The 22,185-nt window shown below is 43.7% G+C and overlaps 1 protein-coding gene across 3 annotated transcripts in view; it reads left to right on the forward strand.

Moving 5' to 3' along the window:
• Positions 1–22,185, forward strand: part of STPG2 (sperm tail PG-rich repeat containing 2) — a 639,920-nt gene that overhangs the window by 55,649 nt on the left and 562,086 nt on the right. For all 3 annotated transcript variants that reach the window (XM_066574018.1, XM_066574020.1, XM_066574019.1), the window contains exon 6: positions 18,015–18,130. In XM_066574018.1, coding sequence (XP_066430115.1) covers positions 18,015–18,130 — 116 coding nt within the window. The remainder of the gene's footprint in view (positions 1–18,014; positions 18,131–22,185) is intronic.

Raw genomic sequence — 22,185 nt, forward strand, 5'->3', positions numbered from 1 at the left:
GATTTGAACCCAAGACTCCAGCATTGCAAGGCAACAGTGCTAACCCTTGAGTCACATTCATTGTGATTCTTTCTCCTTTTTAACCTTATCAACTATGTAACTTTTTGTCATGTTCCTCAACAATTATTGCAGTGTGCATAATCTTTCTGCAGGAGGTCATTAGAGAATATTGCTGCCATGAAAGGGTGTACTTGGTCCACAGCAATGTTTAGGTAGGTAGTTCTGGTGGATCGGACTGTTACGTATTCGGATGTGGAACCACTATGTCGTCCCTCCCAGCAGCCGGAATCCAGCTGGCAGGACTGACAGATGACCCACACACCAGATGATCACTTCTCAGTGTGTAGCTTGGTACGAGGTAGAAACCTGGACTGAGCTAGCCCTGGGCTGGTTCGGTATAAGGAAGTCCCTGCCCAACAGAAAGACGGTTAATCGTCCCGACAAGGACGGCCCCAAGCTGGAACCTGGGTGCTGAATAACCCTGTCAAGACCCTAAAACTGGAACAGGTTGTACCAAGCAGGAACAGAAACTGAAGATGGGAGTAGGTAACAGAGGCTCTGGATGAAGCACAACTAGCTCACAGGTACAGCAGACAGGAGATCAGTTGCCACAGAGATTACTGCAGGAGCAGCAGCTACAAGCCATCATAGGAGTACAACAACTCTGAAACATTGGAGGCCAGATCTGAGGGAGCTATATAGTGGAGTGATTGGCAAACAGCCTCCAGCTGGGTGCAGGAGTTAGGAACTGTTAACTCCAGAGCTGCTGGAGAAAATAAACACAAACTCAGATAACAGACAGGGCAGAGCAGCAGACATGTCTGCTATACCTAACACGGACCAGACAGGCTGGCTTTCGCCTCCCACTTACACAAGTGAGCCTTGGGTGCCCATGACTCTGTCACCAGTTCACTTGTCCTTTCTTAACCCACTTTCGGTAATTACTAACTACTGTATACGCAGAACAAGAACTGCCATTTTCCAAATGCTTTGATGTCATTTACCAATCACAATCTGGTCCTTGTCAAAGTTACTCAGAACTTTGCCCATTTTTCCTGCTTCCAACATGAACTTTAAGAATTGACTGTTCACTTGCTGCCTAAAAAAAATCCCACCCCCTGGCAGGTGCCATTGTAATGAGATCTAATCAATGTTCTAAACTTCACCTGCCAGTGATTGTAATTATATAGCTGATCAGTGTATAAGAAGTAATATATTCTGCATATTACGCAATCAATGCCACAGATGCTAAACTTCAAATCAATCTACAATCAACTAGTCAAATTAGTGTTTGAAAAGAAAATGCATTTGAACTAATGTGAAATGTCTATGTAAAAAGAAAGCTATTGATTTATTTCACGAGGCGTAATAGTTTGGTAATGTCTCCAAATAATCTATCAATGTAGCAGTTTTTCAAGGATGTGTTTTTATCCCTTAAACAATTTCAGCGGCGTGTATTCATTTTATCCTTTAAACTCGTTCAGAAGTAAATTATTTTAAAGTCTGAACATTTGTATTCCTGACTCCTACGGTGAGGACTCCAGAAGCCAAATTGGACAGTAATGTACCCCGCAGTATTAATTTTCACTTCTGAATTATGTATGAGTGTCATTGGAAAAGGTGATAAACATGAATATGATCTAAGCTGATTCTTTTTCTTTATTTTGACAAGAATATCCGCATGGAGTATTATGTTTACTATTGAGAGGCAGAGGCAGATATCTTGCTTATGCACAGTATAGCAGGGGATTAGGAGACGAATCCATCTAAACCATTTTGATGCTTTGTCACATTTTTTTAAGTCATTTATAACTTGGTGTGTATAGGGACCTCGTATGGGGAAATGAACATTTAGGGGGAATGTAATAAGACCGGCTAGCCTTAAAATCCACGTGAGGCAAATGTCTTTTCATAACTTTGGCACATATTTGGCTTTCTGCGTCTCCCACAAAATGAAATCTCTGTCTGCCGTGAGCTGGAGTAGATTTGTATTACTTTTTATGCCATTTACTACTGCAAGCTATAATAATTCCACCAGGCTGCTGGTGATCACGCACCTCTCAGCTAAACCCACCTCCTCTTTTTAAATAAGGTAGCAAGAGCAAAGGAAAATGTGGTATGCGCCGAAGTTTGTGACTTTTTTCCTCAGCATACCAGCACAAAGCTATTGATAAGATACCCCCATAGTTTCTACTTTTAATGGATAATGAACACATATTAACCCCTTAGGGCTCAGTCACATGGGCGCGTCGGCACCCGTACACCAGCGCCGATGCGCCCGTGTGACTGACAGTTAGAAGACGGCCGTAGCTGAAGACGGACATCTGAATACACTGCACTACTCCACTATTTCAATATGTTGTAATTTTATTGCAGGTGGGATGGGGACGTTGGGGTGTCAGATGGAGCCCCACTATGGCTAATGGCTTCAATGCCACTATCAGCAATAGCCCTGGCAACTAAGCGGATAAATGCACATGATTGGAGCTAGCTTCGATTTTTTTTGTTTCCGGGAAATCAGTGGTATTTTCACATTATTTGGATAACAAACAAATGGTTATTAACAATTATTGAGCCAAAACTTTGATTGGCACATTGCTGACTAAGATTATATGTACAGTGCAGGTTCATGATTATACATGTACAGTATTTTGTATGCTAATATAATGCTGTTATTTGTAGTTTTTTTTTTACATCTGTAGATAAATTGGAGATTATTTAAATCAAGTACTTCATCAAGAGGTTGTAAATATCCTACAGATGCTTTCTGTTATGTATGCGGAGAGTTCATCAAAACACGGGCAAAGAAGCACTCTTTGGCAACAACTGCAAAATGAATGCAGCCTACAAAGCATATTTGGGGATGGCTGTGGGTAATCAAGATAAGTCATGGGCACCTCACTGCAGCTGTGAAAATTGCAAGAAAACTCTTGAAAGTTGGTTCAGAGGTGAAAATAGAGCTATGAAGTTTGCGATACCAAGTATTTAGCGGGAGCCAACTGATTTTTCCGCCAACTGCTTTTTCTGCATTGTAGATCCCTCCAAACGTCGAAGTGGAAAAAATGTTTATCCAAACATTCCTTTGTCTGTGGCCCCGGTACCACATTGCTCTGATCTCTCCATTCTGACATTTCCACAGAGCATGCATAGCATGCAGATGTGTTCAGAAAACATCAGCTTAGATAGTGAAAATGCAACTGATCCTTTCCATGAAGATGACAGAAGACCATAGTACCCAAACCAGAAGGATGGTAATGGCTTGGTAAGAGATATTAGTCTTACAAAAGCTAAAGAAGAAATTCTGAGATCCAGGCTGAAACAGTGGAACTTCCTGAGTGATAGTGTGCAAGTTACAAGTCAAAGAAAACATCATCAAATGTTTTCTATAATAATAATAATAATCTTTATTTGTATAGCGCCAACATATTCCGCAGCGCTTACATAGACAGGGGGGAATACAGAAAGACAAAATACAAACATTACAGAACCACGGTTACATATAGTAATCAGTTGATGGAAACAATAGGGGTGAGGGTCCTGCTCCAACGAGCTTACATACTACAAGTAATGGGGTGATACAGAGGGTAAAGGGGCTGGAGATGTGCACAGTATGGCGAGGTGGAGAGTGAGCGATGCTATACACATAGACAATGGTCAGACATTTAGCCGTGTGACGGCAGAAACGGTGTGACTGCAGGAGCGGTTTATGATGGCTAGCAGGGATTGCAGTCAGTAGGTCAGGGAGCATGTTATCAGGCGGAGTACAGAGAGGTTTGTTTAGGGAATGCGGTATGCCTCCCTGAAGAGGTGCGTTTTTAGAGCACGCCTGAAGTTCTGCGAGTCCTGGATTGCTCGGGTAGCCTTTGGTAGTGCGTTCCAGAGGACCGGTGCTGCTCTGGAGAAGTCTTGGAGGCGGGAATGAGAAGTTCGAATTAAAGGGGCGCTCAGTCTGGTTTCATTAGCAGAGCGGAGAGCCCGGGCTGGTTGATGGATTGAGATGAGGGAGGCGATATAGGGGGGTGCTGCACTGTGGAGGGCTTTGTGGATGAAGGTAGCGAGTTTGAATTGAATTCTGTATTTAACGGGCAGCCAGTGCAGTGACCGGCACAGGACAGAGGCGTCCGAGTAGCGGCTGGACAGGAAGATGAGCCTGGCTGCGGCATTCAGGATGGACTGGAGAGGGTAGAGTCTGGTGCAGGGGAGGCCGATCAGCAACGAGTTGCAATAATCGAGCCGGGAGTGGATGAGGGCGACAATAAGCGTTTTTAACGTCTCCACAGTGAGAAAAGAGCGGATTCTTGCGATGTTCTTGAGGTGCAGCTGACATGTTCGGGCCAGAGATTGGATGTAGGGGGCAAAAGAGAGATCAGAGTCAAATATGACCCCAAGGCAGCGGGCGTGTTGTCTAGGAGTTATGGTGGCGCCACACACTGAGATGGAGATGTCAGGAGGAGGTCGGTTAGTGGAGGGTGGAAATACCAGTAAGTCAGTTTTAGAGAGGTTTAGTTTTAGGTAGAGAGAGGACATGGTGTTAGAGACAGCGGACAGACAGTTAGTGATGTTTTGGAGGAAGGGTGCAGAGATGTCCCGGGCAGAGGTGTATAGCTGGGTGTCATCAGCGTACAGGTGGTATTTGAGGCCAAAACTCCTGATGGTTTGTCCAATAGGGGCTGTGTAGATAGAGAAGAGAAGGGGGCCAAGGACCGAGCCCTGGGGGACCCCAACAGCAAGGGGAAGAGGAGGGGAGGTAGAGCCAGCAAAGGAGACACTGAAAGAGCGGTCAGATAGGTAAGAGGAGAACCAGGAGAGGGCAGTGTCCTTTAGGCCAATGGAGCGCAGCATACTGAGGAGGAGTTTGTGGTCAACAGTGTCAAACGCTGCAGAAAGGTCGAGGAGGATCAGTAGGGAGTAATCGCCCCTCGATTTGGCTGTCAGTAGGTCATTGGATACCCTAGTAAGGGCAGTTTCTGTCGAGTGTTGAGGTCGGAAGCCAGACTGTAGGGGGTCTAGGAGAGAGTTCTCTGATAAATAGCTTACAAGGCGGGAGTAAACTAGGCGTTCTAGTAGTTTGGAGATGAAGGGGAGGTTTGAGATGGGTCTGTAGTTGGCAGCATCAGTCGCGTCCAGAGTCGGTTTCTTTAGCAGTGGGGATATGATGGCGTGTTTGAAAGAAGAGGGAAAGATGCCAGAGGTCAGAGAGAGGTTGAATATAGTGGTGAGATGGGAGATGACCACTGGGGAGAAGGAACGGAGGAGGTGTGAGGGGAGAGGGTCGCTAGCGCAGGTGGTGGGGCGAGCAGAGAAGAGCAATTTGGAGACTTCTTCCTCTGTCGCTGGTCTGAGTACAGACAGTGAGCAGGAGCTAGATGCAGTGCTGACAGGACTAGGGTCAGGGCTAGTCTGGGGTTGGGAAGTTATTTCCTGACGGATGTCGTCTATTTTCTTTTTGAAGTAAGCAGCCAACTCTTCAGCACTGAGATCCGTCACTGGGGGCTGCGGTTTTGGGCTGAGAAGGGAGTGAAAAGTATCAAAGAGCCGTTTAGGGTTGTGCGATAATGAGGAGACTAGAGAGGTGAAGTAGACTTGTTTGGCATGGTGGAGGGCGAGGTTGTAGATTCTGAGCATGAATTTGTAGTGGAGGAAGTCTGGTGCCGTTTGCGATTTCCTCCACAGCCGTTCAGCACTTCTAGAGCACCGCCGGATGAAGCATGTTTGAGGTGTGAGCCAGGGTTGCCGTGTTCTGCATCGAATGGCTCGGGTTCTGGGGGGCGCTGCTTCATCCAGGGCATGTTTGAGAGCGGTGTTGTAGTGAGCGGCAGCCAGGTTGGGGCAGGAGAGGAGAGAGATGGGGGACAAAGAGGACTGTAGGGATTCAGCAAAGTCCTGGGTGTGAATGGCCTTAAGGTTCCTGTAGGTACTGTAGGTAGGTGGGTCTGGAGAGATGGTAGGGAGCGTGACAGAGAAAGAGAGGAAGTTATGATCCGAGAGTGGGAGAGGGGAGTTAGTGAAGTTGGAAACAGAGCAGAGACGGAAGAAGACCAGATCAAGAGTGTTGCCATCCCTGTGAGTGGGAGAGGCTGTGAGTTGAGAGAGACCAAGGGAGGAGGTGAGCGAAAGAAGCTTAGAGGCAGAAGGGGACATAGGGTCATTAGTGGGGATGTTAAAATCACCTAAGATGAGGGTTGGAATTTCACAGGATAGGAAGTGGGGGAGCCAGGCAGCAAAGTGGTCCAAAAACAGGCGAGGAGCACCTGGGGGGCGATAGATAACTGCTACTCGCATGGACAGCGGGCGGAAAAGCCGTAGCATATGTACCTCAAATGATGGAAAAGTGAGTGAGGGTACAGGGGGGATGACCTGGTAGGTGCATTTCGGGGAAAGAAGAGCACCTACTCCTCCGCCACGCCTGTCATCTGGTCTCGGGGTATGGGAGAACTGCAGGCCATTGTAAGACAGTGCAGCAGGGGAGGCCGTGTCAGACTGCTGTATCCACGTCTCTGTTAGAGCTAGCAGGTTTAAAGATTTAGCAGTAAAAAAGTCATGGATGGTGGAGAGTTTATTACATGCTGACTGGCAGTTCCAGAGGGCACATTTAAAGGAGTCAGGGGAGGCTATGCATGGGCTATCAGTTGGGCTTGGGGATTTTATTAGTGAGCCCGGTAGGGGGTAATAGCTAGGAGCAATGGAGGGTGGGCCAGGATTGGGAGAGATATCCCCAGCAGCTAGTAGCAGCAGGATAGCGAGGGTTAGCAGATGGTTAGGAGATTTATGAGGCAGACTGTTATTTTTGTTAGTGACATGAGGGGGTTTGAGGCTAAGCAAGAAGGTAAAGAGTGCATGAGAGCTGTGCATAGGTGAGGACAGGAGAGAGGGGCTAATGTGTATAGAGTGCCCCAGAGGTGGGCACTTGAAAGAAGTTCTGAAACTGATAGCAAGGATGAGGACAGAGGTGACAGCATTAGTGATAGCTTTGAAGTGTAAAGTATTTAGGCAGAGTTTGTGGCCTGTCTCCTACCATGTCGAACTGCCATGGTCAAACTGTCTCATACTTTCTACAGCATACTTCATAACAGCATTATATTCGCGTGGCAGCCACCCGCGTGGCATGCATGCTTACACTGATATTATAGTAAAAGTTTAAGGTATGACTAGGAAACAGCTGGGAGTGGCTAATCAGGTTCCAATTGACTGGCCAGCTGACTTTAGCATTGCAAACCTAATGACCAAAAGGGGGGGGGGGTGAAATTTATTGCTCTCCTTAGATAAGGAAAGCATCTCAGCAAGGATGGGTGAAAGATGCCATTTGGGGGAGGTGGATGGCAGAAATGACTAAAAGTAAAGTTTCATTTACCGATGCAAACAGATGAAATGCAAAATACACAATTCACAGCAAGCAAGCAGCACAGAGGATTTAAGCAGAGGGAGATAGCAGTTCAGCTTGGAGTAGGATGATGCAGAAATGAACGTACCGATGCAAACAGATGAAATGCAAAATACACAATTCACAGCAAGCAAGCAGCACAGAGGATTTAAGCAGAGGGAGATAGCAGTTCAGCTTGGAGTAGGATGATGCAGAAATGAACGTACCGATGCAAACAGATGAAATGCAAAATACACAATTCACAGCAAGCAAGCAGCACAGAGGATTTAAGCAGAGGGAGATAGCAGTTCAGCTTGGAGTAGGATGATGCAGAAATGAACGTACCGATGCAAACAGATGAAATGCAAAATACACAATTCACAGCAAGCAAGCAGCACAGAGGATTTAAGCAGAGGGAGATAGCAGTTCAGCTTGGAGTAGGATGATGCAGAAATGAACGTACCGATGCAAACAGATGAAATGCAAAATACACAATTCACAGCAAGCAAGCAGCACAGAGGATTTAAGCAGAGGGAGATAGCAGTTCAGCTTGGAGTAGGATGATGCAGAAATGAACGTACCGATGCAAACAGATGAAATGCAAAATACACAATTCACAGCAAGCAAGCAGCACAGAGGATTTAAGCAGAGGGAGATAGCAGTTCAGCTTGGAGTAGGATGATGCAGAAATGAACGTACCGATGCAAACAGATGAAATGCAAAATACACAATTCACAGCAAGCAAGCAGCACAGAGGATTTAAGCAGAGGGAGATAGCAGTTCAGCTTGGAGTAGGATGATGCAGAAATGAACGTACCTGTTGAGAGAGGGAGAAGGTAGATGGATGTTATTAACTGCCATGGTCAAACTGTCTCATACTTTCTACAGCATACTTCATAACAGCATTATATTCGCGTGGCAGCCACCCGCGTGGCATGCATGCTTACACATGCTTTCTACCTTCACCCTTCAAGATGGACTCTGTTACTGCCATGACATGACAGGTCTATTCAGTGAAATTGGGATACCTTGTAACATACAGGATTGGCGCCTCTTCATTGGCACCTCTTCCAAGAGCCTGAAAGCAGTTCTGCTCCACAATGGAAATCAACTTCCATCCCTTCCAGTGGCTCACCCTGCACATCTCAAGGAGAAGTACAGTAGTGTCAAATTCCTGTTACAAGTTCTGAAATATGATCAGTATGGTTGGGAGGTAATTGGAGACTTCAAGATGGTTGCTTTCCTAATGGGTCTTTAAGGTGGTTTCACAAAGTTTTCTTGCTATCTTTGTTTTTGGGATAGCATAACCAAAACTAAGCACTACCATCGCCGAGACTGGCATGAACATATTGACTTCACTGTCCGACGAAGCAATGTTAAGTGGGAACCCCTAGTAGATCCTAAGATGATTCTGATGCCCCCTCTTCACATAAAACTCAGGCTTATGAAGCAGTTTGTCAAAGAATATACAGCGATGAAAGATCTACTAAACTTCCCCCCGAAGCTGACTGAGGCCAAGGTAAAAGCCGGCATCTTTGTGGGACCACAAATCAAGAGAATCATAGAATGTCCGAAATTTTCTGGATGTTTACAGAAGCAGAAACCAAAAAGTGTCAACAGCACTCAAAATACATTTGCTATCAGAAATATACAGAATGCTCACAAAAGTACAGAAAGCAGCTTGGTACAGTTTTGTTACCGTGGTTCAGGGGTTCTTCGGAAATCACAAAACAGACAACTATGTGGAGTTGGTGGAAATGATGGTGAAGAAACACCGCGCTACCGTCTGCAGGATGTCGCTCAACGTTCATATCCTGGAATCTCATCTACATAAATTCAAGCAGAACATGGGAACATACCCCGAGGAACAAGAACAAAGGTTCCACCAAGATATACAGCAGTTTGATCATCGCTATCAAGGACAATGCAACAAGAATATGATGGGCGACTACATCTGGGGGCTCATCCGTGAAAGTGACCAAGTGCACAATAGTCAAGCGAAAAGAACCAGACATTTTCATTAATTTTGACCTGTATGGACATACTCTGCATTGTATAATAACTTTGGCTCATGATTGTAAGTAATTTCTTTTCTCACTGTGTATGTCCTTGAAACATTCGAAATTAAAAATCAAATATTTTTAATTATCGATGTCCTGACCACAAAAGCGAACTTTTTTCAAAATGAAAGTTATTTTCCATTATATTTTACAATAAGCTAACAGGAACAAATAAACTTTTCCTAGACACAAAAATCGTGTTGCCTAGTGAATTGTTCAAATTCTCAATGGATTTTGGGTATCTGAACCATAATCATTTGGTGTAAATGCCGGCAGCGACTGAATGACGGGCGACAATTCCTGCAGGTATCTATGCGCGACTGCCTGTTTACTGTGAATGAAGATGGGTGGTCGGCGCGATCTCTGGCACGCTCTGACTCCATTCACTGAGCGATCTTCGTTCCAGTGTGAAAGCACAGCAACATCATGACTTCCCTTGCTAGTGGAAACCATTATGCTGCAAACAGTGCTATTGTTGCTATGAAAAAGCTACAGAATCCCAATGGAATAGACATCAAATTACCACTTTATCAAAATAACCACATATTATGCTCCTGGTTGGTTTAAATGATCTCTATGGATGTTAATGAAGTGGAGTCGGGTATTTAGCAATGCAAATGACCTGATGAATAAGCTCCAAATGTATGTAAATGAGGATTATTAGAAAGTATGTTTTCAGACTTTTTGGACATAAATATGATATTGTGCAGGAAATAGATAATAGAGTCTCTTCCTCTAATACTAAGCAGTGCAATTTTCCTAGCAAGAGATGGAATTGCATTCCGCTGATAGTTCCGACACTGACATATGAGGTAGTGCTGGAAACACACTGTGAACTACCTGTGTGCAGCCATACTGGAAAACAGTCCATTAGCGACTAAATGAATGCACTCCAAGACTTTTAATTCTTTGCTGAATCTATTTCCATATTTAATTGTGGAAAGTCAAAGGAAAAACTTGCAAAGCACCTCTTCATCCATTTCGTTGTCACCGGGAGTGGCGATTAGTAATTCTTCTTGGAGTTATATTACAATGTTCACTTAAAATAATGTAGCTCCTTGCTGAGTTTGCTTCAATTAAGCCATATTTTATTTGGTAATGACTTACCAAGCTGACAGTGACCTTGAAGTGGATATTGTCAACACTTCTTGGCACAAAGTACGTGATGATTTAAAGTTATTAATAGGGCATCAATTTATTCTTCTGTCCACGTCAGTATTTTTAAAAGGCTATTTAATTCAATTACAAATGTGATTTTTTTCTACCTGAGTGATGCTTATTGCTTGGGCTTCTCAGTTAAGTACTAGTCAATTTATATTATTTTAATGCAGCGATTTCAGCCATCGTATGATGACATAGATTTTTTTAATGTGCTCACTTCTAAAAGAATAGGCTCTCTTCAAACCACTTAGGAAAGGGAAATGCGATTGGTCTCCTGTCCTTATAATTACGATAAATGTGCACTGACCCTATCTCAAGATCAATAGAAGCTATATGTAGGTAAAATCTTCTAAAGGATGGAATATATTCGTACACTATATAGGAAGAGAGTAAGCACTTTTATTTTTGTAACCGAACGATCATGGGGGTAATAGCTGGAAATACATCTTGTTTCTCATCGGCTTCACCGGCAGTAATAAAGATTAATTATGCGGTTGTTTGACCGTTACTTGTTTTTTCACGTATTTAACCATTGCTGAGATTTACAAATAAAGGTTATTCCAAAGGGAAGTGAAATATCACAAAGGGAATGTGCATATGCCCATACATTTTCCTTGTAGTTAATGAAAGATGAGTGGAAAAAAGAAGGAGTGGAGCGTGATGTACTTTGGAGCTTCAAAATCTATAAACCTATGTCCGTTTGGGAATTTTATTCTCTCCCACCTTTATTCTATATATGGGAGTGAGATTGTTCAATTTCTGATAAGTCTGAGAGGGTGCAGCCAGTTCACAAAACGTCACACCTTCCCAGGAGGACATGCAAATGCATTAAGTAGGAAAAATAGTTGTAGGCGCAATCCCTCTTCTAAAAGAGGCATATGACGTATTTTAAGCTTGACTTCTCTGTTTTTAGTACAAATTAATGCTACATAAAATAGATGCGTTTCGGGGCCGTGGAGCCCCTTCTTCAGTATTTTAGCTGCGCACACACAGCCAGCACTGATATGTTCTCTTTACAGAGTAGTGGACCCCCTTTTTTCTTGCACTGGCCTCTCTAGTAATGTAGTGTTACATGGCAAAAAAAATCAATTGAATGGTTAACAATGTAACGCATCAACAGGGCAGTACTCGGAAAGCAGGAGCTGTCCTTACTGGGCACCTCTCCATTCTGGCTCATGGAGGGGGGCCCCAGTGGCAGACCCCTCTATGACATCTATATGTGCTAATAGAGTATAGACAGGAGTTGTCTTCCTGGGACATACCTTTTAACTCCTTTAGTAAATCAGTCACAAATTTTAATTTGAACATCAAGCAATATGTAATAATTGCCAGCTTTTCAGTACTTGTAAGATATTCAGCTATGTAGATTATAAAAAGTCTACTCTTTCCTCTAAAATTAATTGAGATGCAATGTAGGTCATTTTTTTCTTTCCAGTTTTTTTAAACTTCCGTCCAGCTTGAGAAATCTGATGATGTCCCTAATTACTATCCATGGTGAAATTGACAAGGATCTTAGTGTTTGGTTAGAAACTAGTATTATTTTAAAGGGGCACTAACTTTTCATACAGCTTATGCTCACCTAGTAGCTTGTGTTAGTTTCATCAGTTCTATTAAAAATTGTATTGCTTTACCAATCTTGTTTGCAGTGGCTGCCTCTAGGGATCTCCCAGCTCCATTGCAATCAACTCTCTGTTGTTAGGTACAGAGCTTCTGTAGTAACCCGGACACAGAGACATTTCCTTAGCAATATGGGGAGGAGCTATCTTCACAGGTGTCTCCCCTGCACTCGGAGGCTGCAGGCTGACAGATCTGCAGAGACTGTGATAATGATCTTCACAGTCGCTGCTTCTGCTGTTAGAGTGTATGTTTTTCTTTGTGTGTGTGTGCACACATTATAGTGGGTTTAATAACCTTTTGGCCAGAATGTCTCTGAATGCCTTACTCATCCTGGGAAAGCATTCAGATACTGTCTCCCTGCTGATTGAACCAGAGACAGTGCAATGCAACATGGGAGATGAGGGACAGTGAACTACTAGCAGAATTCTATGTTGGCTACATCCCTCTTGCCTGAAAGTGGAGAGCACCTAAAAATCAGAATTTACTGACATGAAACAGGGTACGAACAGCAGCAAATGAGATAGTAAAGAGAACCTGGTGTATTATAGAAAACCTGTTAAAAAGCTCAGGTATGCTTGAATACCAACAAGTCATATAGTAAAATTCCCTAAGGATGAAGCTGCATACAGCATTCAGCTCAGGCTTTCGTGACAATTTAATGGTGTTTTTTTTCTATTTTTTGCTTGTCTGAAACTCTATAGCAGTGGTGGTGAACCTATGGCAGGGGTGCTAGAGGCGGCACGCAGAGCCCTTCCTGCTGGCACATGCCGCCGTCGTCCGCTTACCACTTTAGTGAATATTGGCAGGGGCCACGGCTCCCCTGCCAGTATTCAATCAGCAGCACTGATCCCGGTGCATACTGTGATGTCAATGCGCACCTGGGATCCTCCTCCCCTGACATCTCCAACTTGGTTCTGTGAGAGCAGGGGGGGAGGCGTTTGGCAGCACACACTGACGTCACAGTGTGTACCCGGGATCAGCGCCAGCAGCAGTGCCAAGCAGAGGAGGAAGGGGGAAGTATATGGGTCTCGGGGGGGGGGAGGGGATGTCACTATTACTGCTGGGGCCACTGTGGGATGTCACTATTACTGCTGGGTGGGGGAGGGGATGTCACTATTACTGCTGGGGCCACTGTGGGATGTCACTGTTACTGCTGGGGCCGCTGTGGGGGGGGGTTTACAGTTACCGCTGGGGCTGCTCTGGGGGGGTCACCTTTACAGCTGGGTCCGCTGTGAGGTGTCACTATTATCGCTGGAGTATGTTTACACATGGCGGAAATATTGCAGAATGTCTTCAGCGGAAATTTCTGTGGCAAACTCTGCAGCATTTCTGTATCCAAAAAACAGTCAAAATCTGCACGCTTTCTATTTTGAAACAGCCTTGTCCTTTTTAGAATGATGGGGGTAAAATCATACATCGTGATAAGCCCCGCCCCCTGATGTGTTGGCACTTTGCGATAAATAAGTGAGTTTTGGGTTGCAGTTTGGGCACTCGGGCTCTAAAAGGTTCGCCATCACTGTTCTATAGGAATATATGAAGTCTGTGTTAGACTGTATTAAGTTGTGTGAATCTAGCTTTTTAGTGTGCATCCAGATTTTCTGTCCTGGAGTTTTGTCTGGATTGCTGATCATTTTTGTGCATCAACTAGGATGTGTGATTTTTATTGTCTTTTTGTATTTATAATTATTTTTTGCTGTGTTAACCCTCATAGTATAATCTGGGAAATGTCTTGATGGTTTTACATTTTTTTAACAATATTTTTTCAGTGTTGTTGGTTATCAATTGGATATCATCTATATTTATTTGGGAGTGTGCCATTTTATTATGCTTCATGTTTCCTATACGTTGTGGATTGCCAAAAATGGCATCCACACGGAACCCTGGACAACACCATAGGCTTTTGTTACTAAACCGCAGACTGAAGCTGCAAGTTTCTGTTTTCGGACTACTTGACACCACTCTTTCCAGCATAAATGCTGGAGAGACATAGACACTATGTATTGAAAATGTATGGTTCTGTCCAGGCTCTGTCTGGATGCCATTTCGGTGATCCAGAGGGAACCCCAGGACAGCGTGGGGGGGGGGGGGGACGACACACATTTGCACATTCTGTATGAACATGTGAAGTTCTCTGCAGACATTCCATTTTAACATGTGCAAGACTTTGTAATATGCAGTTTTGTAGCATAAATATATTGAAAACTCTAATTTTTGGCTAGAAGGCAATATGTAAGACGTCCCAGAGCCACATTTTCTGACAAATTAGATGGTGTTTTAGAGGTGCAGGTCTTCGCCACTATTACAAAAGGGAGCCACCAAGTAACCCTTGCAGAAACGTCAATTAAAATTTTACACAGATCTTACAGAGTACCTGCAATAAAACACAAATACTCCCCCTCGACCTTCCCGAACTGTTTCAGGGGCTGCAACAGCCTGGGCACAATGACCCACATTTGGTGGACCTGCCCACGGGTAACCAAGCTATGGAAAGAAACCTCCAGACTCATCTCAGGGGTTTTGGAAAAGGAGTTCCGCCCAGTGGCTTCCGTTTGCCTACTAGCTGACAAGCCACTAGGCTACAACAACCAACAACATAAACTCTCCCAGCAGATATGTATGGCTGCGAGAATATACATTGCATCTCAATGGCTGAAACCTAATCTCTCTCTAGAACCAATAATCGCTAGGGTATCACGAATGATGCTCTATGAGAAATTAACAGCCATGAGAGAGGACCACATGGAACTGTTCTTGAAGACGTGGAGACCATGGGCGGAATACCTGGAAATACCAGGCCTAGCCAGACCTCTCAGCGCGTAAGAGGAATACAGGCTGAGAATACCCCACCCCACGGTAAAAAGGCAGAAGCGGCGAATAAAGAAAGCATAGAGAGGGGGAGGGGGGAAAATATATAGAGAGAACGACCAGAACCTAAGAACAGGAAAACACACTCAAACGAATGTCTAAATACATCAGACAAAAAGGAAGAAGGGGGAAGGGGTGAGAGAAGGAGAGGAAAGGAGGGGAGGGGGGGACAATAACACACAAGCAAAACAAGCCTACTACTGAGGTCGACCAATGTGGAGTCACAAATGTTTATTAATTATGTTAAATGTTTTCTTTATTTACAAATGTCTTTAAATTTGTATTACAATTGAAAAATTCAAGCTTAAAATAATCTTAAGGATACATATATTTTCTACATGATATGTAAGACCCCCTGCGAGGGGACATGTCAGATTAAACATTGTTAAAATAAAACTTAATAAAATATTTTGAAACAAGAGGTGCAGGTCTTCGGCAACAGAACCCTGTGGAGAAATGCTTGTTTTTAAAGCAAGTCACTAGAATAAGCTTGCATGAGCAGTTTAAGAGACAGGCTCTTTTTTTTTTGCCCACATTTTTACGTCACTTACACATTATAATATATTTCGATTTTTACAGAGCCCCTTTAAGAAACTTCTACGTTAGCAATGAGTAATGACCTTCAGTCCTGGGAAACTACATCTTAAAAACTTTACTATATATATTCTATATGGGATACGAAGATGTTGTAAATAGCCACAGATTTCACTCTGGGGTATGTTGAGGATTTTTTTCCGCTGTGAGTGAATAGAGTATGTTTAGTTCTCTAGGGACATATATGTACATTCTGGGTATGTGGGGTCTGTATGCAGTGGAATCAGGAGCTGAACCCGTTCCATACACGGCCATTGTAAGCTGTCCTTGACACCTGACTACAACAGCCATGATCAGCGTTCACAACAAGTGCACTTGTTAACACTTTAAATGCTGTGGTCAAGTCTAACATTTAAATGCCCCATTCGGTGTTTGTGGGTCTTAACCCCTTAGTGACAGCCCTATCGCTATCTCCCTCCATACAGCGCAGGCATCAGCTGTTTATTACAGCTGACACCCGCGGGCAATAGCTGCGCTCGGCCGTTCGGCCGATCGCGGCTATTAACCCTTTAAATGCCGCTGTCAATTCTGACAGCGGCATTTAAATCCCCCGAACGCTGTTCTGGGGTCCCGCACACCCCCCCCCCCCCCGCGGTGAGATCGGGGGAGCCGTGCAGGTGTCATGGCAGCCGGGGGCCTAATGAATGGCCCCAGGTCTGCCTTAGCAGACTGCCTATCAAGCCATCCACACAGGGTGGCTTGAAAGACTGCCTGTAAAAAAGCAGTATGACGTAATGCTATAGCATTACGTCATACTGCTGGAGCGATCAAAGCATCGCATGTTAAAGTCCCCCAGGGGGACTTCAAAGTAATGTAAAAAAAATAATCAATAACGTTTTTTTAATTGTTAAAAAATAAAGTTATAAAAGTTTAAATCACCCCCTTTTTGCCATATCCATTATTAAAAAATCAAAATCATAAAATAAAAATATGTATTTGATATCACCGCGTCCGTAAAAGTCAGATCTATCAAAGTAGTGCATTATTTTTCCCGCACGGTGAACGTCGTCTGAAAAAAAAAATAAAGAACGCCAGAAATACACTTTTTTAGTTACCCTGTCTCCCAGAAAAAACGCAATAAAAAGCGATCAAAAAGTCGTATGTATTCCAAATTGATACTATCGGAAACTTCAGAAAATAATAGAAAAAAATTAAATATCTTAAAAAAAAAAATAAAAGTACTACAGCTAAAAAAATACTATACAAGTTTGGTATCGTAGTAATCGAACTGACCAATAGAATAAAAATATCAGGTCGTTTTTGTTGCAATTTGTGTGCTGTAGAAACAGGACGCACCGAAAGATGGTGGAATGTCGTTTTTTTTCCATTTCGCTCCGCTAAGAATTTTTAACAAGTTTTTCAGTAAATTATATGGTACAATAAATAGTGCCATTGAAAAATACAACTCATCCCGCAAAAAACAAGCCCACATACAGCAATGTAGATGGATAAATAAAGGAGCTACGATTTTTTAAAAGGGAGTAGGAAAAAACAAAAATGGAAAAAAGCAAAAAAGCTCCGTCACTAAGGGGTTAAACAACCTCCCCACAATGAGATCGCAAGGTGCTATCTGGGTGTCATGGCCTTTTGAAGGCTCCAGGACTGCCATGTATTACTGCCTGTCTTAATAGAATACCAGCAGAAATACAGTATACTGCAATACTGAAGTCTTGCAATATATGGCATAAGCGATCAAACAATTGCATTGCAATTTTTTTATTGTAAAAAATAATTAAAAAGATGTTAAAAGCTAAAAAAAAAACCTTTTCCAGTATTTATAACAAAAAATACATATTTGGTACTGCCACATCCATAAAAGTCTGATCTATCAAATAACACATGATTTATCCCGCATGGTGATTGGCAGAAACAAAAGCACAATACCAGAATTGGGATTTTTGGTCTCCAAGTAGAGATGAGCGAGCACCCAAATGCTCGGGTCCGCGTTATTCGAGTCGAACTTTTCGTAAATTTCGAGAGCGCTACCCGAGTAATGAACCCCATTGACTACAATGGGAGACTCGAGCATTTTTGTATGTGGGACGCCGAGTGCCGAGCTTTTTTTTAATTTTCTAGGTTCGTCTCTCTCTCTCTCTCTCTCTCTCTCTCCCCTGCCTGCAAATCAAAAAATTTTCCGTTAACACTCACGCTGCGTCGCAGCGGAGAGGGGCCAAAACAGGCACGTCACAGCGGGGAGGAGCCAAAAACTGGGGTAAACGCCATTCTTAAATGGGTAAACACCATTCACTAATATTGTACTGTACTTCTTTTACAAGCAGCTGGTTCTTTCTGTTTATGTGCAAATGTGGCAACTCACAGAGAATAAAATTCCTATTTTGGTTCCATTTCCACACCAGGCAGAATCATATGCGACTCAGAAATATCGAGGTGTGCACTTTGCAAAGTATTCAGGGAAGCGCACTGAATTTGAAAACCATGAAGGACCCGGCCCAGGGGAATATGACATAGATCAGTAAGTATGACATTTTTTCCAAGCTTTTCATTAACTCTTACATGCCACTTATTATTGTGCTTACACAATAACAAATCCACAGCACTTTGATTTGCTGAAGAGACATTTAGATGGGTATTTATGCTCCAGCTTGTAGCACTGGCAGATTTTATTGCATTGTGAATTACATTCTAGCATTTAACTGCTATAGTGTTGTAATAGGAACTGTCAAAACCAGTTTTCATATAATGCATAATGGATAATATAGCCTTCATAAAAGAACTGTAGTAAGGGACTAGAGCCAGAAATTGAAGCCAAACCGTGCCCAGGGATCGTGTACTGCAATGGAAGCCAGAAAATCAGTTAAGATGAGGTTATTAGGAATTCAGCAAGAGAATAATGGTCAGAAACCACAATGTTGAAGTGTTTATGTAGACTTTTAAATCATAAAATCTGGATTTTACCAAATTAGAAATGCAGCATAAAATCTAAATTTGAGTAATTAGCAAACAAAATATGATTGTGTGATCTGGATTAGGGCTGGCTCATTGCAAGTCTCAGCATTATATACAGTAAATCCCTTTAATTTGACATCACTAGGCAGGCTAAATATTATGGATTATTGGGCAGTCATAGGCAAGTACATATACATAGGAGTCATCTGTAATGGTAGAAAGTTGTCAAGATGAAAGCCCAAAATAAAATGTTAAAGCTGAACTTTTATAATTGATTTCTAATTGTCTTCTGCTTTTGCTTGTGTGAAATCCCACTTTATATTGCAGTTCAACAAGTTCTTGATTATTAAAGGGGTTGTCTCGCGAAAGCAAGTGGGTCTATACACTTCTGTATGGCCATATTAATGCACTTTGTAATATACATCGTGCATTAAATATGAGCCATACAGAAGTTATTCACTTACCTGCTCCGTTGCTAGCGTCCCCGTTGCCATGGTTCCGTCTAACTTCGGTGTCTTCTTGCTTTTTTAGACGCGCTTGCGCAGATGCATCTTCTCCCTTCGGCTGGTCTTGGAAGCATCGGCATTTTGGCTCCGCCCCCTTGTACGCATCATCGCGTAGCTCCGCCCCATGACGTGTGCCGGTTCCAGCCTCCTGATTGGCTGGAATCGGCACATGACGGAGGCGGAGCTACGCGATGACGCGAAAAGGGGGCGGAGCCAAAACGCCGATGCTTCCAAGACCAGCCGAAGGGAGAAGATGCATCTGCGCAAGCGCGTCTAAAAAAGCAAGAAGACACCGAAGTTAGACGGAACCATGGCAACGGGGACGCTAGCAACGGAGCAGGTAAGTGAATAACTTCTGTATGGCTCATATTTAATGCACGATGTATATTACAAAGTGCATTAATATGGCCATACAGAAGTGTATAACCCCACTTGCTGCCGCGAGACAACCCCTTTAAGCTTTGTGCATTATGAGGATTAGGCTGGGTTCATACACAGTGTGAAAAATATGCTGCTGAGGCAGCCTGAAAATCTACATATTACAGTTTGGTAAATCCTCTACACAAATCCGTAAGAGATAGGTATGTTATGCTATGGATTCTCAGACCCCGCATCATGGCTAGAATACTCTATGGATATTTTACACTTTATGTGAACACAGGTTGTTAAAATCCATTCTCTTGCATTGTACTGGACTTTGTTGCTGAATTTAGGCAAGGACTCTGAAATCAATATACGTGGACTGCATGTGATATGTGGAGCCAGCCCAAAGGAATTTCACTGTATAAAGTTGTAACGTCTATGTGTTGAAGTAAAGAGGTTTTTTTTACAGTTCTAATATTTATAAAATAAGACACACATCCGTGCTTCTGATCTTAGCCGCAAAGCTTTTACAGGCAACAAACTGTATAATCCAGGGGTACACAGCCTTTATTGGTATGAGAGCTACGGTATTATTGTATCTTGACGCCACCAGAAGGCAGGGGTTTGACAGGGCTTGGCTGCAGTAACGCCCCTGTCACACCTCTAGCTTCCAATTGGCTACCTTCATGTAGGTCCCACCAGCAGCGTGTGGAATTCTTTTTGCCTTGCCTGGAGGATTAGGCTTAGGGATTCCTGTCCGTGTTAGGCTTACTTTATTAGCTGTAACATGGAAGCATTTACAGCAAAGAATGTAAGGCTAACAGGAAAACTGATCCCTAACCCTTCAGGGCAGGCAAAGATGTATGCACACTGTGGCCAGGGAACATACACCCTGGCGCCGCTGCCGGCAAACTGCTCTGCTGATTAAACTGCGCCCCCCTGCCACTCTGGACGGCTCACCGCTCCTGCACGGCCAGCAATGACATGTGGAAAACTGCTCCGCTGATTACACTGCGCCACCCCACCCACTTCCCCTGCACCCCTCCAACACAATCAGTACTGACATGTGGCAAACTGCTCCGGTGATTACACTTTGGCACCCTGCCGCTCTGCACAGCCAGCGCTGACATGTGCCACAGCAGCACTCACAGGTCCCGACCGCCGGCTCTCACCTTCCTTCATGGCAGCCCAGGTCAGCGGGGCCACTAAAAGGGAGTGGAAGCCATCACGTTCAGCACTGCTAGGAGGCCGCCGGAGCCTACAAGACATGTGAGGCCGAGGACGGGGAGACAGTTGGACAGCCAATCACGAACAAGAGGCGTCGATCCCCTGTATCTTGGCTCCTCAACTACTTCCGGTGGCGTCAAAATACAATAATACCGAGGGCTACATTGTCATATTGTTCCACCTCCAGGGGCTGTAATATTGCTCCTTACTAGCAGTGTGACATTTCCCCTTCACTGTACCAACGCCCCGTCGCTGCATTGCCACATCTCACCCCCAGAGCATAATCTCCATCTCTTGAACCACTTCTGTTCCTGCACTCCCCGCAGGGCGACATCTCCCCCTCACAGCACCGGCCCCCTCAATTTTCACCCTACACTCCAGGCAGCATCACATCTCCAATACAGGACAATCCCTCCACCCCTTTATAACACATCTACACCCCTCATACAGCTCCACAACCATCTATCCCTCACAACATATTGCTAGGCACCCCTCAGTAACTAATGAGCACTTTCTTTTTTACTGCCAAGGAAAGCACATTTTGGAGCCCTGCAGCAGCCCTAGCGATCTTCGTAAAGAAACAGATGATCGCACAGACAATTGATCAACTGTGTTTCTGTCAAGCAGGATGGGGGCCGCAACTAGTGGCAGCTGTGAGCCTACATATGGTCTGTGGGCCACGGGTTGTTCCCCTCGTATGAACTTCAGCACTTTTTACATCTTTTAGTCATCCAGTATTAAGTGTTACAATCCATAATTAAAGAGAATCTGTCACCTACTTTTAGCCCTATGAGCTAAGCTTATGGGCTGAAAATAGGTGACCCACTGAGTCCAGGGATGTAATAGTTATACTTACCTTCCCTGTCGTTCCCTCAGCGCTACTGCACTGCATTGAGTGGCACTGTAAGTAGTCCAGCCATTATAAAATTAGAACGGAAGGACTACTTAAAGCACCGCTCAATGCATTGAGTGCCATCTTTCAGTGGTAACACTAGGGAAATCACGGGGGAGGTAAGTATAACACTTACATCCCTGGACTCAGTGGGTCACTTACTTTCAGCCCATGAGTTTAGCTTAGGGCTAAATGTAGGTGATAGATTCCCTTTAATCTTGGTTGTTTATACCACACACTAGCACAAAATCTTACCACATAGAAATACCCACATGGGTGTAATATGCTGAAATGATATTGTATGATCGTAGTAGATTATATTTCTGATGTAATAGTCATTTCACTGTACAATGTTACATTATAAGATGTGTTTGGAAAAACGAAATAAGAAAAATATTAACTAAATCCATATAAGTTTATATCCACATATCCACACTGTCAACAGATCCGTTACTTGAAACGTTTGGCGTTACTCTCACCTGAGTGTTTTTTTACCGCATATTACAAGCATGGGTTGTACGCGTGTAAGAGACAGTACCAAATTTTACATTACTTTCAACGATGCCTCTCACACACAGCGCACGAAATGAGGCAAATACATTTAAGATAACTCTAAAAGACTAGCTGTATATG

The sequence above is a fragment of the Eleutherodactylus coqui genome, chromosome 7 (assembly GCF_035609145.1).
Source record: "Eleutherodactylus coqui strain aEleCoq1 chromosome 7, aEleCoq1.hap1, whole genome shotgun sequence".
NCBI lineage: Eukaryota > Metazoa > Chordata > Amphibia > Anura > Eleutherodactylidae > Eleutherodactylus > Eleutherodactylus coqui.